The sequence below is a fragment of the Plecotus auritus genome (genome assembly GCF_963455305.1).
Source record: "Plecotus auritus genome assembly, chromosome: 6".
Lineage (NCBI taxonomy): Eukaryota > Metazoa > Chordata > Mammalia > Chiroptera > Vespertilionidae > Plecotus > Plecotus auritus.
In genome coordinates this window covers 40,087,101-40,106,116 of record NC_137773.1, presented here as the reverse complement: position 1 = coordinate 40,106,116, position 19,016 = coordinate 40,087,101, and the positions used below count along the sequence as shown (strand labels likewise).

At 42.8% G+C, this 19,016-nt stretch overlaps 1 protein-coding gene across 3 annotated transcripts in view; it reads right to left on the bottom strand.

Moving 5' to 3' along the window:
• Positions 1-18,664, bottom strand: part of ZNF346 (zinc finger protein 346) — a 29,690-nt gene extending 11,026 nt beyond the window's left edge. For 2 of the 3 annotated variants that reach the window (XM_080676627.1, XM_080676628.1), the window contains exons 1-5: positions 18,441-18,664; positions 13,625-13,728; positions 12,395-12,487; positions 8,455-8,599; positions 4,488-4,718 (exon numbers count right to left, since the gene is read on the bottom strand). In XM_080676627.1, the coding sequence (XP_080532753.1) occupies positions 4,488-4,718; positions 8,455-8,599; positions 12,395-12,487; positions 13,625-13,728; positions 18,441-18,615 (748 nt within the window). In that variant the 5' untranslated portion in view covers positions 18,616-18,664. The remainder of the gene's footprint in view (positions 1-4,487; positions 4,719-8,454; positions 8,600-12,394; positions 12,488-13,624; positions 13,729-18,440) is intronic. The other variant, XM_080676629.1, reaches the window with a different exon arrangement.
• Between the last annotated feature and the right edge of the window lie 352 nt (positions 18,665-19,016).

Genomic DNA, 19,016 nt, shown 5'->3' with positions numbered 1-19,016 from the left:
AGCTCTTCTCTCTCTACACTCTTTTTTTTAAAAAAAAGTATTTTATTTATTTTTTGTTAATCCTCACCCGAAGGTCTTTTTCCATTGATTTTTAGAGAGAGTGGAAGGGATGGGGAGAGACAAAAAGAAACATTGATTGGCTGCCTCCAGCACACTGCCCCATCCAGAGCCTGGGATTGAGCCTGCAACTGAAATACATACCCTTGACCGGAATCAAACCGGGGACCCTTCAAGTCCTCGGGCCCACTGAGCCAAACTGGCTAGGGCTCTCTCTAAAGTCTTTAAGGAATCACATTCATTCCCCAGACTTCAATTGCCACTTACTAGGTTAAAATATATGGAACTACCAATATTTAAGTTTCTGACCTACTAAAATGACAATATCTCTCAGACTTCTTTGTTTGAGGTCTCGACCTATATATCTAACTGCCTTGTCGACATCTTCTCATGGATAGCTTAAACTCAAGCTGACAAAACCTGGTTATCCACCAAAATGCTTAAGAATAAATCTGGGCACCACCCTTGACCGTTCCTTTTCTTTCATCTCTCACATTCAACGGCCAAGTCTGACAATTCTACTTCATAAATACATCTCAAATCCATTTATTTCTACCTCCCCCACTGCTATCTTAGTCCAAATTCCTGTCTTCTCCTCTATGAATTACTACAATTGCCTCAAGGCTGTTCTTTCCCCACTACTCTTCCCCCCTATTCTAAACCATTCTCCACTTTGTAACAATGATTAAATACGTCAATGTCAATGTTTTCTCAGTGCTCTTAGGATAAAAACCCAAATCCTTAATATAACACACAATGCCATGAATGGACACTTGCTCACCTCCCCAGCATCATTTTGCTCCATGTATCCCCCTTACCTCCTGGAAAGCCTTCCTTGATCCCTGCTCCCTCATATTAGGTTAACTCCATAGTATCCCATTTATTTCCTGTTGTAAAGCTTATCACACCTGTTATTTGCTCAATGCCTATCTTCTCTGTAGTCTCCAAGTTCCATAAGAACTTGGACAATACCTTTTATTTACTACCATATATACAATGCCTGGCGTGTATTAAGAAAGAGATCAAGAAATATTTCTTGACTACATATGAATTTTATAAGACCTGAAAACTGTCCTATGTATAGGGGTCGAAGAAACGGAGGGTTCAGCATGAGGCAGAGAAAGCAGACCTGTTTTGTGTAGGAGACAAGGTCAGAAGTAGGGAAAGAAAGTGATGAGGTGAAGCAGAGGATTGCAGTAACCTGGAGGAGATGCTGAGTGCTCTGGAGGCTGGAAGGATTTGGCTGCCTGAATGATATGCAGGTTTTAGTTCTTGGGTAAATGAAAGAAATGTGAGCCTGGAGTATAAAGCAAACCAAGCCTTGTTTGATTTGCTTGGTAGATGCGCATCTACCCCTGAACATCTCACATTTGACCCAAATTGTCATGAGACACTTGCCAGGAGCCCCATGGAAACTATTCTCTGGACCTAACTCAGAACTTAACCTGATTCAGTGCTGGCTCTGCTATTGCCTAGTGTAGGGCCTAGGACAAATCACTTCATCTTTCTGATCCTAATGTCTTCATTTGTAAAATGGGGATAATAAAATCTGCACAATGAAGCTGTTGTGAGGATTAAATCAGGTAATTACATGTGAGAGAATCGCAGCCGTGGGCAAACTATGGCCCGCGGGCCGGATCTGGCTGTTCTATCCGGTTTTCTTGCTCTCCCCTCCGCTCCTTTACTTTGAATTTATATTAGTTCACACAAACACTCCATCCATGCTTTTGTTCCGGCCCTCCAGTCCAGTTTAAGAATTCATTGTGGCCCTCGAGTCACACCCCTGATAGAGCCTAAGGCCTGGATGACCACAGCCATCGGTAAATATAGGATGTCTGACTGAATGAAGGAAGGAATGCATGAACAAGCTTCGAATGAATTGAAGCCAGCAGGAAAAAGAAATCAACAATCCTTTGCTAAGGCAGAAAGTTGAAGTCACTGCCTGCATACCTTAGTTCAACACTAAAAGTAAGAAGGGTCAGGGTGGGCTCAGTACTTCTGCAGGTAACCTGTACCCAAAAAGCTTTCCGCTAAGTACATTCAGAGCTGGAGGCAGAAGGAAGAAGGTTTGATGCCAGACAGAGCTACAGACCTATACTGATGTTGTCTGATTAACATCAGGTCATATCAGCTATATGTCCTTGAGTAAATCACTCTGAGTCTCATCTTTTATTTGTGAAGTAGGAAAAGCATGCCTATTTATAGGAATGCCATGGGATTAAATTATAATGTATATTTATATATACATATAAAAGCCTAAGCAACTGGCCAACCAGCCAGTAGCTATGATGTGCATTGACCACCAGGGGGCAGACGCTCAACGCATGAGCTGCCAAGCTTCAGTCACTTGGCAGTTGTGGTTCTTGGATGATGCACCCAGAACCAGAGAGAAGGGAGCTTAATTCTGGGTTGTGTCACCCGAGAACTGCCCTCTCGCAATCTGGGACCCCTTGGTCGAAGTCAAAGAGCCGGTTTTGGCTCGATTCCCACAGGCCAGGCCAAGAGACCCCACTGGAGCATGAATCCATGCACCGGGCCTCTTGTATTAAATAAAGGGGCACATGATGCCCCTACTCCTCTGTCCAGGTTTTCATGAAAGACTTTGGCTGACCTTTAAAGCAAATGCCTTAAGCAAGAAAAAAAGATCAAGGCTATAGTTCTAGGATTACATATGTAATTTAGACAAATGGAGGAGTATGAATATAGAAGGGAGGCTTTGGCTTGAGGTAAAAGATCAGAATGGCTACAAGTTAAGATAAGCAGCCCAAAACATTGCAGTGCCTGTGTCTTGCCTGTAGAGAAGAGATAATGAGGAAGGCAGGGCCGAGTAAAGGAGAAGCAGAAGCTGGAGCAAAAAAGGGTCAGCTGCAAGAGACCCCTGGGTCATGCTAGCTGGATGCTATGTTCCTATCAGTTATAGGCCAAAATATTCAAATCAGGTCTGGTATGTCATGAAGTGGGGTTCTAAGGAACTTGGATCTGAGGTTTTCAGATTCCTCAGCATGATACTGATCCTATTAAAGGGGAAGGCACTGCCTGTATGTGGGAATGTTATGTAGATACCAGCGATCCCTTTCAAATTAAGTCTTAAATTTTTTTTAAATTTATTTTTAGTGAGAAAGGAAGGGAGGAGAAAGAGAAACATTAATGTGAGGGTGGAACATTGATTGGCTGCCTCCTATACACCCACTACTGGGGATCGAGCCCACAACCCAGGCATGAACCTTATTGGGGAATCAAACCAGCAACCTTTTGGTGCATGGGCACAATGCCCAACCAATTGACCCACATGGGCCAGGGCTCTAATTTTGAACAGGTTTATAAAGCAGGGTCCTTCAATGGCATTGGTGGAGCAATCCTTGGCACCCCGCTCAAGAGCTGCCCACTTTGCTTCATAGCCACTGCTTTGCACCCTTCTCATTTGTGTCAGTATTGCCCAAGGACAGCCTGTGCTGCATGGTGCTTTCGGGTTTGGAGGGTTGTTAGAGAGCCATGATCCCTCCCCTTGCCTATATGTGGTCTGGAACATCTAAGACAACTATATGTTCACCTCTTCAGCACTGTGGGAAGAACATGATGGCTCTGAGAATCAGTTTCCCTGAGGCCAATTGGTAGCTGGATGCCATGGGGCCTCAACTATTGACTATCTGGTGCTGGATCTCCATGGCCTAGGGAGGAAACCCTGAGGACTAACACAAAAGTTCACATCGGCTCCATGAGACAGGAATTGTGCCAGTGTTGGTCACTACTGTACCTCAATGAAGAAACACAGTGGGTGCTCAATAAATAATGACTGGCTGAATGAAAATTTAATCTCTCTTCTCTTCCCCTCCCTTACTATAGGCAGTGAGTAGTTACTGTGATGGGAAGGGCTTCTAACTTTTTGTGAATGCTCACTCCTGTGATGCTGATGAGTGAGCACCTGGAGGTCAGGAGAGCAGCTAATATCCTCAGTCAGAATGATCTTCACCATGTTATCCTAGGAATACAGACAGGCCTCAACTGCTGGGAAAGGAGGGGCCCTGAGGACACTCTAAAATCTGGCAGAAGCAGCTGAGGCCTTCACACAAAAAATGTGGATGACAGGGAGTTTAAATCAGAGGTTGCAAACTGGTGGACCCTGGCCCAAATCTCACAGGACTTAACATTTTAAAAATTTAGTTGCACATTTAAAAATAAGAATTCTTATTCAAATCTGGCTTCTAGATTCTTGTGAAAAACTGGTAATAATTGGCTAGAGCTGGCTCAGTCAGGCATGCCCTTTTTAGCTGACCTATCATCTCCAGGCTCTTTCCCTTATTTAAATTTCCTATCTGGCTTCTGCAGGCATTTCATTTTGCCATGTCTGCCCTAAGAGACCTAAGGAGGAAAAGCATAGCCTTGGTGGTCCAGCTCTGATTCAACTACGGGTGTGAGCTGGGCTCCCTTACCTGAGTCGGTGACAGCAGGGTCTGCCAGCCGCCCATAGTGTGCCATGAGTTTGAGCTTGGTCTCCTGTTTCCTGTGTTTCTTGCCCACATAATGTTGTTGAGCCATGGCAGGGTCGTTGAAAGTTGCGTGGCAGAGGCTGCAGAACTTGTCTGGGTCTATCATCTCTCTATTCTGGTGTAAGGCTAAGGTGGAGGCCACAAGGAAAGGGTTTGTAAGGCGTTTCGACAGAGCTGCAGTGAGAGAGTTCAAACAGAAACAATGAAAAAACCCAGAAGGTGCCAGGCTTTTGAGTATACTGAATGCAAATGAAGGCTGGTAACTAGTTAATCACACTTGCACAGGGGGCCTGCCAGGGTGAATCATACAGTGAAAGCCTTCTCTGATTAAGAAAACTGCAAAGATTTGGGGGAGCTCCTCTGTTCAATAGTTTTAACTACTTTAGGCACATGAACCCTGATTTTCTCACATTCTGAGGTTCTGCACTTCTACTATCAAGTTGTAAATGACAACAGACTAGAGATGTACATGCTTACAGTCTTTTTATCCTTCAGAAATCCCCAGAACTTCACAGTAAGTGGGTGTTTTATTCCCATCCTCATAGTACCCCAGTTACAGAGCTGGGAGGCAACGTGCAAATGTAGAAACTGAGGGTAAGGGCTTGCAGGGTCATTTACAAAAGGCAACTATACTGGGAAGCTTTTTGCACAACACTTCTTTCTGGGGTAAGGTGGGTAGAGAAGAGGATGACATTGACATTTACTAGTCATTATGTGCTTTATACATGTATTTTCTCCCTTGGTCCTCAGAACTGCTCCATGAGGTATATATCATTTTGCTGCACTACAGAGAAAAATCAGAGCTCACAGGGCAAATGACTTGTCCAAGACCACCCAGCTAGTGAGTGGAACCAAGGTCTGTGTGATCTTAGACACCATGCCCTCTTTGCTCTGCCAGGCTGCCAGAGTGTGGCAAGGGGACCTGAAGGCTACAGTTCATGCTTTCACGTTCAGAAAAAATCCCTGGCATTGGTTAGTGAATTCTGTTAATCAGAGCCTGGTATGAACATATGTGTAAGCCTCCTGTGGATCAAGAGATGCCCGAATGCTGACTGCAGGCCGTGCTGCTGCCTTATAAAGTGGATGCCATAACTCACTAATGAGGCCAAGTGGCTGGAATGGTGTGGATCTAGTAACCACTGCTTTACAAATGTGGTCTAGAACCTCCACCAATGGTGGAGGAGGGGTGGGGCTCAGCAGCACTCACAGATGTCTGAGGGGCTCTTTCATCTTGGTACCACTTCAATGCGGGAAGTTTTAAGGATTTTTAGCAAGCCAGAAGAAACTTGCTGGCTTTTCCCACAGTGATTTTCCAGGATAGGGAATCTCAATTTCTCTGGCCATTGATTTTTCCTGGTCATTGTTTCAGCAAGTCACTTGAAAAGTAATATATGTGTTGCAGAATATTTAATAATATGAGAAAATATTCAGCATGTGGTACTGAGTTAAAAAGAAAAGGTTATACAGAAATCTGTTTCTTATGTCCTCAATTCTGTAAAGCAACAAAACATATTGGTGATGTATGGAAAAAGACCAAAAGCATAAAGTAAAAGGGCTTTTCAGTATTTTCCAACTTTTCTACAATGAATGTAGATTTTTGACATCAGAAAAGAGATAATGGTTGATATAAAGGTCATTTTTAAAAAGATATTGAAGAGAAGCATCAGAGGCAAATGCTTAAGTAAAGTTAAAGAAACTACTTAATGGGCATCCAATAAAAATGAGACCTCTGGGAGTCTTCCCTCAAGAAACAGCTTGAAATATAGAAAGAGTATTCTATATGGATGTTTGCTATAGAGTTATTTATAAATACCAAGAAGGGGAGAAGGAAAAACATTTAGAGGAATGGTTGAATGTGATATGATGAGATGACTTCTAGTCATTAAAAATGTTTATAAAAAAGTTTTTAATAACATGAGGAAGTACAAATGTTAAATTAAAATGAAAAGAGTATAAAAGAAAACTGCATGCACAATATAATTATATTATTGTGAAAAGACACATACACAGTTTATATGTGTGTTCTGGTATTTTGAAAATCACCAACATATTAACAGTGTTTTTCTCTTGGTGGTAGAATTCGGGTGAAAGTTTACTTTTTTCTTTGAACCTTTTGCATTGTTTGAACTAGAATTATTCATAATGAGTATACATCATTTTTATAAAAACAAGATTATTTAAAGTATTGTATGTTTATGTGTTCATATACATGGATTCAATCTAGATACACATAAAACAGATACACACACACACACACACACAGCAAAAGATAACAGGAGAAACAGTACTATAAAATGTTAACAATGATTACCTTTGAATGGTAAAATTATGGGTACTTTTTCTTTCCACTTATCTATATTTTCCATATTTTTTACAACGTGCTTATATCACTTTTACATTAAAAATGTTTAAATTCAGAAATATACTAATAAACTCATGTGATAACAGGAAAATGTGCTTAAACTAAAAGTAAAAGCAGGATACATGTATGACAATTACAACTATATAAAAAAACATATATGCATGTGGCAAAGGCCAAAAGTGGTTATGGAAACTAACTTCCAGAATATGGAATCCTTGGGACTAGGCATATTCCAGGGAATTTTCCTATTTATGGGAGATAAGTCCATATAAAGATAAATGAGTGATCTTATAAAGTTCTGTTCCTAAGCTGGTTTCTCTTGGCCTAATGTTTAGTATTTTTTTGCTGCCATGAATGGTACAAGCACTGACTTTAACGAAAGCAATTATTATTAGTAATGGGCTCCAGGTGGTAGATGCCTGCCCAACTACTGCATTTGTTGTGGGGAATGCCACTCACTGGCTATCTTAATGATGGTGCTACTAGTAAAAATAGCAGCTGTCATTTACTGGGCATCTGTTATGTCCTAGGTTCCATATATATTATTTCATCCTCACAACCTATGAAGGTGAGGAAACTCAGGCATGAAGAAGTCAAGTCATATAGATGGTAAATAACAGCACTAGGATTTAAACCTGGGCATCTGTGAGTTCAAAGTTATTCAGGTTTATAGCACGAATAACTAGATTTGGGTGTGATAAGAAGGTGTAATTATAAGTTAATTTTTTTTACTCTATCTTCAAAGCCTTTCTTGTTTTCATAATACAATAATATAAAAAAGGATAGTAAGTATTATAGATAGTATAATCTACTTCTTGATCCAAAATGGAGAAGCAAAATTTACCAAGAAAAAATAAAGATCAAAGAATTTTCATTCTTGACTAACTGCAGTTAACAGAGGTTAAAAAATCCCAGAAAGTCAGGAGTTAATGAGATGAAATCATGGGTCCCAGTGGTGACAAGATAAAGGGGGTTACTTTAGAAGTCACTATACTGGGAATGAATTCATAGCAGTTGCAAACACAGCTTATGGGGCAATAGTGACAGTACTGAAGTATTCAGCTTTGAAAGGCAAGTCCCTGTCTTGAGAAGAGGCACCTTTGAAGATTAAAGTGAGCAGGGCATAACCTGAGCACACAAGAAAGACTAGGTTTTAGCTTTCAACTTGGAACATATGATAGTAAGGGCAGATGGATGCTGGGAGGAAAAAAATCTAAGTGGGAGAGGTAGGAAGTAGAATGCTGTCATGGTGTGCATGGCCTGAAGGACTTTGACACTCTTGAATTATTAGTCAGAACAAAAGCTCAGGGCTAAGACACTTCTACAGAGAAAAACTGATGTAACCAAACAGAGGTTAGGTGAGTACAACTCTGAGGCTGCATTTCAATGAAGCTGAGTCTACTTTAATATTTTTAAGGGCTCCCAAAAGCAGTTCAACCTCTTCAAGTCTGTGGCCCCAGTGAGAGTTTTCTGGGGGCACCTGGCATTAGTGCCCTAAGGATGGGGGTAGGGGGATCCCGATATAGCACTACTCAGGAAAACCAGTACCTTCCACCTTAGTGGATTGCTGCTTCAGCTTTAAGTTCTTTGCGTGGGTCTTCCCCAGGTAGTGCGACTGGGCCACGACAGGGGAGGAAAAGGTCATGTTACAGATGGGGCAGCACTGGTTCTTGTCTTTGCTTCTGCTGCTCTTCTGGTTGGGAGAAAGAACACAGGTCTGAACATGTCACTGCCCGGCCAGAATATCTAAAATGGTTCCCCATTGCCCACAGGAGAATGGGTATTCAAGGCCCCATTCGCACACTACCCCAACCTACCTTTCTGGATTCTTCTCCAGCTAACTCATGCCAGGCTCTACTCACCATTTCTCACTTTATGCTCTATTACTTTCTTACTTTTTGTGTGGGCCATTCTTGTTACCTAAAATGATCTTTCCTTCTTTTCTGCCTGGCATATGTCCGCTTAGCCTTCAAGGCCCAGATTAAATATCACATCTTCCGGGAGACTTTTACTCAAGAAAATTATTCAATAAACAATTATCAAGGCACTTTGTGTGACTATTCCAGGAAAAATTAATTTTGTTCCTCCTCCATACTCCCAGAGTGCATGAAACAGACCTCTTTAGCATTCCACTTGTAACCCTAAGCTGACAGCGTAATAGCTTGGAGACTTTTCTGTGAACTAACTTCAACATGGACGGCATAGACTGTTTGACTTTGTTTCCTATCCTTAGCAATCTGTTGGAGTCTGGCACACAGCAGAGGCTCAGGGTTTATTGAACAAGTACTAGTAGATCATTGCATTTTTTAAAATTTTTACTTATTGATTTTAGAGAGAGAAAGGGAGAGGGAGGGAGAAAGGGGGAGAGAGAGGGGGAGAGAGAGAGAGAGAGAATCAATTTGCTATTCCACCTATTTATGCATTCATTGGTTGATTCTTGTATGCGCCTTGACTGGAGATCAAACCCGCAACCTTGGTGTATTGGGAGTACACTCTAACCAACTGAACTACCAGGCAATACAGCATTTTATTTATTTATTTATTTATTTTTGTTAATCCTCACCTGAGGATATTTTTCCATTGCTTTTTAGAGAGAGTGGAAGGGAGGAGGGGGGAGAGAGGAGAAACAGCGTTGTGAAAGAGACATATTAATTGGTTCCTCTCAAATGTTGGGGCCAGGGACTCAACCTGCAACCCAGGTACCTGCCCTTGACTGGGAATCAAACCTGTGACCCTTTGGTGCTTGGGTTGATGCTCTAACCACCAAGCCACACTGGTCAGGGCAAGACGATATTTTATTTTTATTACTAGAGGCCTGGTGCAAAGAATTTGTGCACTCGAGGGGAGGGGTCCCTCAGCCCAGCCCAGCCTGCACCCTCTTACATTCAGGGAGCCCTCAGGAGATGTCCAACTGCCGGCTTAGGCCTGCTCCCCTAAGCCAGCAGTCAGACATCTTTAGCGCTGCTGCAGAGGCAGGAGAGGCTCCCGCCACCACCGCTGTGCTCGCCAGTCTTGACCCTGGCTCAGGGCTTCTGGCTGAGCAGTGCTCCCCTTGTGGGAGCGCACTGACCACTAGGGGGCAGTTCCTGCATTGAGCGTCTGCCCCCTGGTGGTCAGTGTGCATCATAGCGACCCGTCATTCTGCCATTGGGTCAATTTGCATATTAGCCTTTTATTACATAGGATTATTATTATTTGTTTAATCCTTATCCAAGGATATTTTTCCATTACTTTTTAGGGAGAGTGAGAGAGAAAGGGAAAGACACAGAGAAACATTGATGTGAGAGAAACACATAGAATGTTTGCCTCCTGCATGAGCCCAACTAGGGCTGGGCTGGGGAAGAGCCTGCAACCAAGGTACGTATCCTTGACCAGAACTGAACCTGGGACCCTTCGGTCCGCCAGCTGACACTCTATCCACTGAGCAAAACTGGCTAGGGCAAGACAACATTTTAAACCTTGGCACTATCAATATTTTGGGCTTAATAACTCTTTAATTGGGGGAGGGGTAGGAGCCTGTGACCTTGTTTGAAACTACTGGACCACCCCTAGTTGAAGGAACTGAAATACAAAGAGGTGAAGTGACTTGCTCAGGGTCACAGAGTTGATCTTGATTTTCTTTTTCTTTTTTAAAAAAAGTTCTTATTGATTTCAGAGAGAAGAAGTAAGAGGGAGAGAGAGAGAGATATGATGAGAGAGAACCACTGATCAGCTGCTTCCTACATGCACCCTACTGGGGATCGAACCTGCAATCCAGGCTTGTCCCCTGACCAGGAATCGAACCATAACCTACAGGTTCATGGGTACACACTGAGCGGGCTCCTTTTTTTAAAAGAAAAAAATGTGTATTGATTTTTAAGAGAGAGAAGAAGGGAGAGGAAGAGAGAAATATCAATGTGAGAGGGAACATCTTTCGGGTATCTCCTATATGCTCCTTACTGGGAATGGAGCCTGCAACTCGGGCATGTGCTCTGACTGAGAATTGAACCAGAAACCCTTCAGGGCATGAGATGACACCCAACCAAGCCACATCGGCCAGGGCTATTTATTATTATTATTTTTAAAAGTATTATTTTTATTGATTTTAGAGAGGGAGAAGGAGAGATAGAAACATCAATGATGAGAGAGGATCATTGATCGGCTGCCTCCTGCATGTCCCACACTGGAGTTCCAGCCTGCAACCCAGGCATATGCCCTGACCAAGAATCGAACGTTGACCTCCTGGTTCATAGGTTGATGTGCAACCACTGAGCCATGCCGGCTGAGCTACTTTTAATTTTTATTGAACTTATTGGGGTAGCATTGGTTAGATCCTGACTTTCGGAATTCTAAATTATAAGAAGGGCAAGTAGGGGATCAGTCTAGTGCAGTGGTTGGCAAACTCATTAGTCAACAGAGCGGCAAACTGCGGCTCGCGAGCCGCAGTTTGCTGACCACTGGTCTAGTGAATTGGAGAAGGGATGAGTATGGCGCTTCCAAATCTGTAATAGGAGGCATAGTTTTTATATTCACTGGGTATACACTAGGAATTGAAATTTTACCTTATGATACCCTTAAGAGATAGAAATTACTATCTCCATTATGGATAAAGTACACAGAAGTTAAGTGATTTACCTAAAGTCATCTAACCAATAAGTTGTAGAGCTAGTTCTAGTTTCTTATCCCATGATGTTTGCACAGCCTCCTATGGAACAAAAATTATAGTATCCCTGAGGATTTTGGGTTGCTTCAGCATAATTCCCACATTATTTCTAAGCCAAAAAGCAAATGTGTTTACATCTCTATCAGAGCAGGCATCTGATAAGGTGTTCCTACCACTTATTGACTCAAAACATTCAAGTGCTGAGCTCAGCTCTTTTCCCTGATCTCAAGAAAGCAGCCTGGCCTCCTTCCACTTTGTTTCCTTAAGTAGTGAATGGGCAGCTTCTTGTTCTACTCCATCAAACCACTGGGTGGTAATACATAGCAATGGCTCCATTTACTAAGCTCCTGCTATGTGCCAGGCTCTGTGTGGGGTCTTTTTCTTTCCCTCATTTTAGTTTGGAAAATCTTAAAACATAGTTGATATTAGCATTCTCTCTTTTTTTTTTTTTTAATATATTTTATTGATTTTTTACAGAGAGGAAGGAAGAGGGATAGAGAGTTAGAAACATCGATGAGAGAGAAACATCGATCAGCTGCCTCCTGCACACCTCCTACTGGGGATGTGCCGCAACCAAGTTACGTGCCCTTGACCGGAATCGAACCTGGGACCTTTCAGTCCGCAGGCTGACGCTCTATCCACTGAGCCAAACCGGTTTTAGCAGCATTCTCTTTTTGATAAAGGAAGAAATCAAGGCTCAGAGAAGTAATAAGATTTGCCCAAGTCACACGACAGGGTGGAAATTTGAAGCCAAGTCAGACTCAAAGCCCATGCTCTTTTTACCACACCAACCTGTCTGCTGGCTTCATCAGGAAGCAAGCAGTATCAACATGGCAGCTGGATTACCTGATCTGAGTCTAGCTTCTTCATTTCCCCCTTTAATGTCTCCATTCCATGGATTGCTAGGTATCTCTTCACTTTGTTGGCATGTTTTTTGCTCTGTAAGAACCCAGGAAAAAGATCAAAGATAGCCAAATGCCAATTCATATCTAAGGAACTCAAAAACACTTACTAGATTTTCACCTGATTCATCCTCATAAAACTTTTAAGCAGGAGAGGGTGTGGGAAGAAACCTAGTCTTTTGAGTTCCCACTCTGCTCAAGGCACTTTACATGCTGTCAAATCTAATCTTCACAACAACCTATGAGAAAATTATCATCATCTCTATCTTGTTTTTGTTTTGTTTAACCCTCACCTGAGGATATTTTGTCCACTGATTTTCAGACAGAGTGGAAGGGAAGGGGGAGAGACAAAGAGACAGAAACATGGATGTGAGAGTGACACATGATTGGTTGCCTTCCCCACGGGGATGAAGCCTGCAACCGAGGTACATGCCCTTGACTGGACTCGAACCTGGGACCCTTTGGTCTGTGGGCCGACGCTCTATCCACTGAGCCAAACCAGCTAGGACATCATCTCTATCTTATAGATGAGGAAACAGGCTGAAGATACTGAGGATTCTTGCCCAAGATGACTAGCAGAGCTGTGATTCAAACTCTGGTCTATTTAAAGCCAAAGCTCATACTTTCTACTGTACAAGCTACAAGGGAAGATATAAGTACAGGCAGCCCTCGGGTTACGTCGGATTCAACGTACGTCGTTTTGTGGTTACGTCGCCATCTCCCATTTATTTATATAAAAAAAAAGTTCTGTCATTTCGATGTATGTACATATGTGCTTTATGTTTTTTATTATTTATTTACCACAAGTAAAGGTCAGGAATTACTGTTCTTTTAAATTTTTTTTTTTATGTTTCACTTCATTACTGCTGTGTATGTGCTCCATGTGAGTGACGTAGGTGCTTATGTAGGTGGGTTCCCACTAAAATCGCATTATGTCGTGCCGTAGGAACAGATCTCCAACGTAACCTGAGGACCTACTGTACAATGATTCTGATTTAGATGAGAGAAATGGGACTTGGGAAAATTAAGTCAGTCTTCAAGTTACAGTCAACATGCATGGAGGCAACATCTGGGTGGCTAAAAAGGAATTACACTTCACAGTGCAAGTCGGGAGAAGTGGGGGCTTGGAACTAGGTCTGGAAAGTAGAGCAGTTTTAAAGGTACTATGGCATACCTGGTAGTGTGCCAGCTTCTGAGATTCTGAAATGAGCAAGGCGCAGCAAACCTTACACTGGGTGTTGGTGAAGAGACACTGGTTCTTCTGGATCATATGCTCGACTATAGAGAGGAAAATAAAATCTGTGAGTTAAAAATCTGCTTCAACAGCATTGTCTTTGAACCCTGCCTCAAATGCAGGCACTGAGTAATGGAATGCCATACTATTACATCTTGACAAACTTCAGTCACTCTTTCCCTACTACTTTCATAACTTATGCTATGTTCTCGCACCATGTATACTATTACTTACTTTATAATTTTATGTAAGCCAACTTCATTTTCTAAATAAATTGTTTAAAAATTTTAAGCTGAGAGGAGTGGAAAATGGCGGCAGAATAGACGGACGTGTCCTGAGCCTTGTCCCGGAGCAGATAGAGGGAGCAGCTGAAACGAGTGGAATCCAGCCTGAATTGGCGAAGGAGGCGCAGCTGGTGAGACAGTTTGCAGCTGGGAAGGGCAGAGATTCCCCGATAAAGACAAAGGAAAATCGTTTGGGCAAAAATAAAAAGGATCCCAAATCAATTATATAGAAAAGATTCCTTTATTAACTTTTGGTCGAGAATATGTTTGTATATTTTCAGAAAACAACTCCAAGACCATGTGGATTCCTGCAACAGAGAGGAATTGACAGGTCTGCTCCAACCATGAAGACAAGAGGAGAAACAGTCCAGAGATGGGAGACGCTGACGACGCCTTGCCACGCTAGCAGTCAGAAGCTGTGCGACGCAGCACTTGCCTAGGACCAAACCAGAGAGGGTTGGACCTGCATTGCCACCATGTGCCCACCATCCAGATATCATTGCTGACATGTACACATAAGGAACTGTTTGACATTGAAACGGGGAATCAGAACTGTTGGACATTGAAATTGGGACTCAAACATTTTTTGTTATTATATGTCTATTTCTAGTCTGCAGAGGCAAGATTTTTTAAAGGAAAGAAAAGGGGGAAAAATAGATACAGAAGCAAAGAAGCATTGAACAGACTGTCAAACTACAGTGGGAAGGCAGAGGAGGTTTTGGGGGGGAGGGGGGCTGTAAGAGATCAACCGAAGGACTTGTACGCATGCATATAAGCATAACCAATGGATAAAAGACACTGGGGGGGGGGCAGGTAAAGGCATGTACTGGGGGGAAGGGGAGGGTGGGGGGAGGTCAATGGGGAAAAAAAAGAGACATATGTACTACTATTTTTAATACTTCAAACAATTAAAAAAATGTAAAAAAAAAAAAATAAAATAAATACAAAAAAAAAAAATAAAAAAATAAAAATTTTAAGCTGAGATATAATTGACATATAACATTATATTATTTTCAGGTGTAGCCTAGTTAACATCCATCACCACTCAGTTACAATTTGTTTTCTTTTTATGAAAACTTTTCAGATCCACTCTCTTAGCAACTTTCAAATATACAATACAGTTATTAACTACATTCACCATGCTGTACAAGTAAATTCTTTTAAAAAGAAATCTTTAGACCACAAACTTAATAGGTAGCAATAAAAATGAAACAATTTTAGCCAGATACTGGCACAGTGGCTTGGAGCTCTCCCTAAAAAGAACAATAAGAGAGCAGCAACTGGGAAGAGAGGTGTTAAGACAGGGTAGTACTCAACTGAGACTTCTTTCCTGAAAGAACTGGAAGGATTGAAAGACTTGAAAAGGAAATAATTTTCTCACTGTTCTTTTAAAAAATTTATTATAATCATACATTTTTCTATCTTTTTATTATTTGTGAAACATTTTCTGTGGAGTTAAGAATGAAGTAACCTTCCTGGGGGGCAGGAGGGACAGGATTGGGCTGAAAGAGATTAATGGGGAAAAAGGAGGACCTGTGTAATACTTTTAACAATAAAGATTAGAAAAAAATAAAGCAACCTTCAAATTTGCTCCACTAAAAGATCAATAGCATTTTCTTTTTATTTATTGATTGATTTCAGAGAGGAAGGGAGCGGGAGAGATAGAAACATCAATGATGAGAATCATTGATCGACTGCCTCTTGCATGCCCCCTACCGGGCATGTATCCAGACCAGGAATTGAACCTCCTGGTTCATTTGTAGATGCTCAACTGATCCATACCAGCCAGCTGCATTTTCTAATTATTTATATTTACATTGGTATAACGATACACACAAAATTGGGTAGAAAACTGTATTGGGGCTTAATTATTAAAAGACTAGAACATTCTTTTAAAAAATATGTATCTTTTTATTGATTTCAGAGAGGAAGAGAGAGGGAAAAAGAGAGAAAGAAACACAAATGTGAGAAACATGGATCGGTTGCTTCCCGTAAACACCCCAACCAGGAATTGAACAGGTGACCTTTTGGTGCACGGGAGGATGTTTAACTGACTGAGCCACACCAGCCAGGGCTAGAACATTCTTCTTTTTTTTTTTTTAAATATTTGTATTGATTTTAGAGAGGGAGAGGTAGAGATAGAAACATCAATGATGAGAGAGAATCAGTTTGGTTGCCTCCTGCATGCCCCACACTGGGGATTGAGCCTGCAACCCAGTCATGTGCCTTAACTGGAATCGAACTGTGACCTCCTGGTCCATAGGTCGATGCTCAACCACTGACCCACACCGGCCAGGCTAGAACATTCTTTTTGAAATATCCCCTCACACTTGTCAGAATGGCTATCATTAATAAGTCTACAAACAAGATGAATGTGGTCATTATGTAAAGTATTTTTAAAGTATTTCAAAAGAATTTTTAAAAATTTGAATCAAATTCAAACTTACAGAAAAGTTGCAAATATGTCACAACAATCTTTTTTTTGTAAATAAATCTTTATTGTTCAGATTAAAAAAAAATAAATCAACAAACAAGTGTTGGTGAAAATGTAGAGAAAAGGGAACCCTCGTGTACTGTTGGTAGGAATGCAGATTGGTGCCACCACCATGGAAAACAATATGGAGGGTCCTCAAAAAATTAAACATGGCCTGGCTGGCGTGGCTCTGTGGTTGAGCGTCAACCTACAAACCAGGTGGTCACAGTCCAATTCCCGGTACAATTACAATGGATGAATTTTATGATATATAAATTATAACTCAATGAAAGTGCAAAGAGAAAAAAACAATAATGTAAGTAGAAACTGGTGTTGTAGCTATCTACCTAGATCTCATATAAATATTGTAGCGGTGTGGAGACTAGGGAAATGAACTGGTGTGACACTGTACATTAATACACACACAGAGACAGTTCACTTTTCAACGCACAGTCGCTGTGTCCTATGTCCTCTAAGGACAAAGGTCACTTCCTCTTCTTGTGTGCACCCAACTCTTAGGCATTCCTCTTCACTATACCCACTACATTAATAAAACTGCTGTGGTGTCTGCTTCCTGGACCAGACTACAAGCCCCTTCAGGGCAAGAACAATTTTTTCCTCACCTCTGACACCCAAACAAGCTTGAAATAGAGCAGGCATCAGTGAATAGAGCAGGCATTTGTGAAATTAATGAGGGAAAAATTGTGGGGTTGGGGGTGGGGGAGGAAGGGCACAAATTTGTACATAATAATTTAGGAATCAGGCTAGACTAGTTTTTAAACTGGAGAAGTATATATATACACGAGGGTATAGGTCTGTGTACCACCCCAAACTGAAACATACAGTTCTTGGCTGTGGTAAAAATTCCATTTTAGCCCTAGCTGGCTTTGCTCAGTGGATAGAGCGTCGGCCTGCGGACTGAAAGGTCCTGAGTTCGATTCCGGTCAAGGGCACATGCCAGGGTTGCAGGTTCCATCCCCAGTAGGGGGCGTGCGGGAGGCAGCCAATGAACGATTCTCTCATCATTGATGTTTCCATCTCTCTCTCCCTCTCCCTTCCTCTCTGAAATCAATAAAAATATATTTTTAAAAATTCCATTTTATTCCAGGGGGCATCAGTTCACAGGTAAACATATTGAACTTTTCAAGATTTGTCTATTCAGCAAGCAAAAACCTTTAGAGCAATCTGATTGCCCTGCAGATTACTTGCCAGGATTAGCACAGAAGCCCTGATAGCTGGTGTTCTTTTGGGTAGTTAAGCAGCTAGCTTTTCTAAGGACTGTTAAGAGGGTCACACAACCAGGTCAGGCCAGCTTTTTCCATCTCCTCTATGTCCATCTTACCCACTGCTAAGTAAAATGCAGAGCAAGCTGGAAAGCTTCTTTCTCAGATTTCTGGCCCCCATCTCAGAAAAGGGTAGAGACCAGACAACTACAAACGGGGGTAAGCCAGGGCTCCATCACCAAGGCCAGCAGTAACATGGGGGTATGAAGGCCTTCTAGAGCCCTTGGAAATTGGGGCATGAGAGAAAGGAGGCTAGAGACATTACGGGTGGGGGAGCCTGGAGACTGGGACGATGGAGAATCAGGGAGAAATGGTGAGTTAGCTCAAAGTCTGGCGGGTTGTTCTGTAGGTCTCACAGGTGTGGATAGGGACTACAGTACACGAGCCAGGGAAGAGCTGCGCTCTGGGGGGTGAGGAAGGCGGGGCAGAAACACCCGCGGCCTGAGCGTGAGAAGGCCCTTGACCATATGCACGCAGGAGCCTTGATTTTCAGGAGCTGGCCTACGATGCCCGGTGCCTGGGCCGATGGTTTGCTTGAGTTCGGGAGTCCCGGGCTGCGTCACGCAAGGGGGCGGGCCGGGAGTCAGAGGGTGGGACCATAGATTCGGGGGCTGGTCCACATTCCAGCCTCGCGCTTCTGCCACTCTCGCGAAATGGGCAGACGAGCAAGGGGATTCCTTCTTCTGAGACCCCCCCACCCTCTCTCTTTCACTCACCTTCCTCCCTCCCCACTGGCTGGGCCCCGGACACTGCTTCCCACAGGCGGCACGCCCTCTCGCGGTCGAAGCGCAGCCCGTCCGGTTCCCGACCCTCCGGCCCCTCCGAGCTGTTGTATGGCTGGACCCCTCCGCTGTCCGTGGCCTGCACCGTACCGAACGCGGGATACTCCATCTTCCCTGTAAACCCAGATCCGCCGATAGAACCTTGGCCTCGCGAGATGTGGCTGGACGGGTGACTTTGCCCGGCTAACAAATCTCGCGAGGTTGGGAGCCGCCAACCGCGTTGCGGTTCCCGCCCTGGCGGTTCTTTTGCCTGGTAATTGCTTGGGATCTCGGATCCTCTGCTACTGATTCGGGAGTCGGTCGACAATTCTGCAGCGGCTCCCTCCTTTCTGGACAGCTCGTGCAGTCCTTGGCTCAGGGGTCTCACTTTGCACACGGTCAGCCTTTGACACTTATCATTTCGTTCTCATGAAGGCCCTGTTATGTGGGAATATTTTCCCCATTTCGCTGGTAGGGAAACTGAGGCTCAGAACCTAGAAGTGGTTTACTTGAGTTCACTACTAGTAAGTT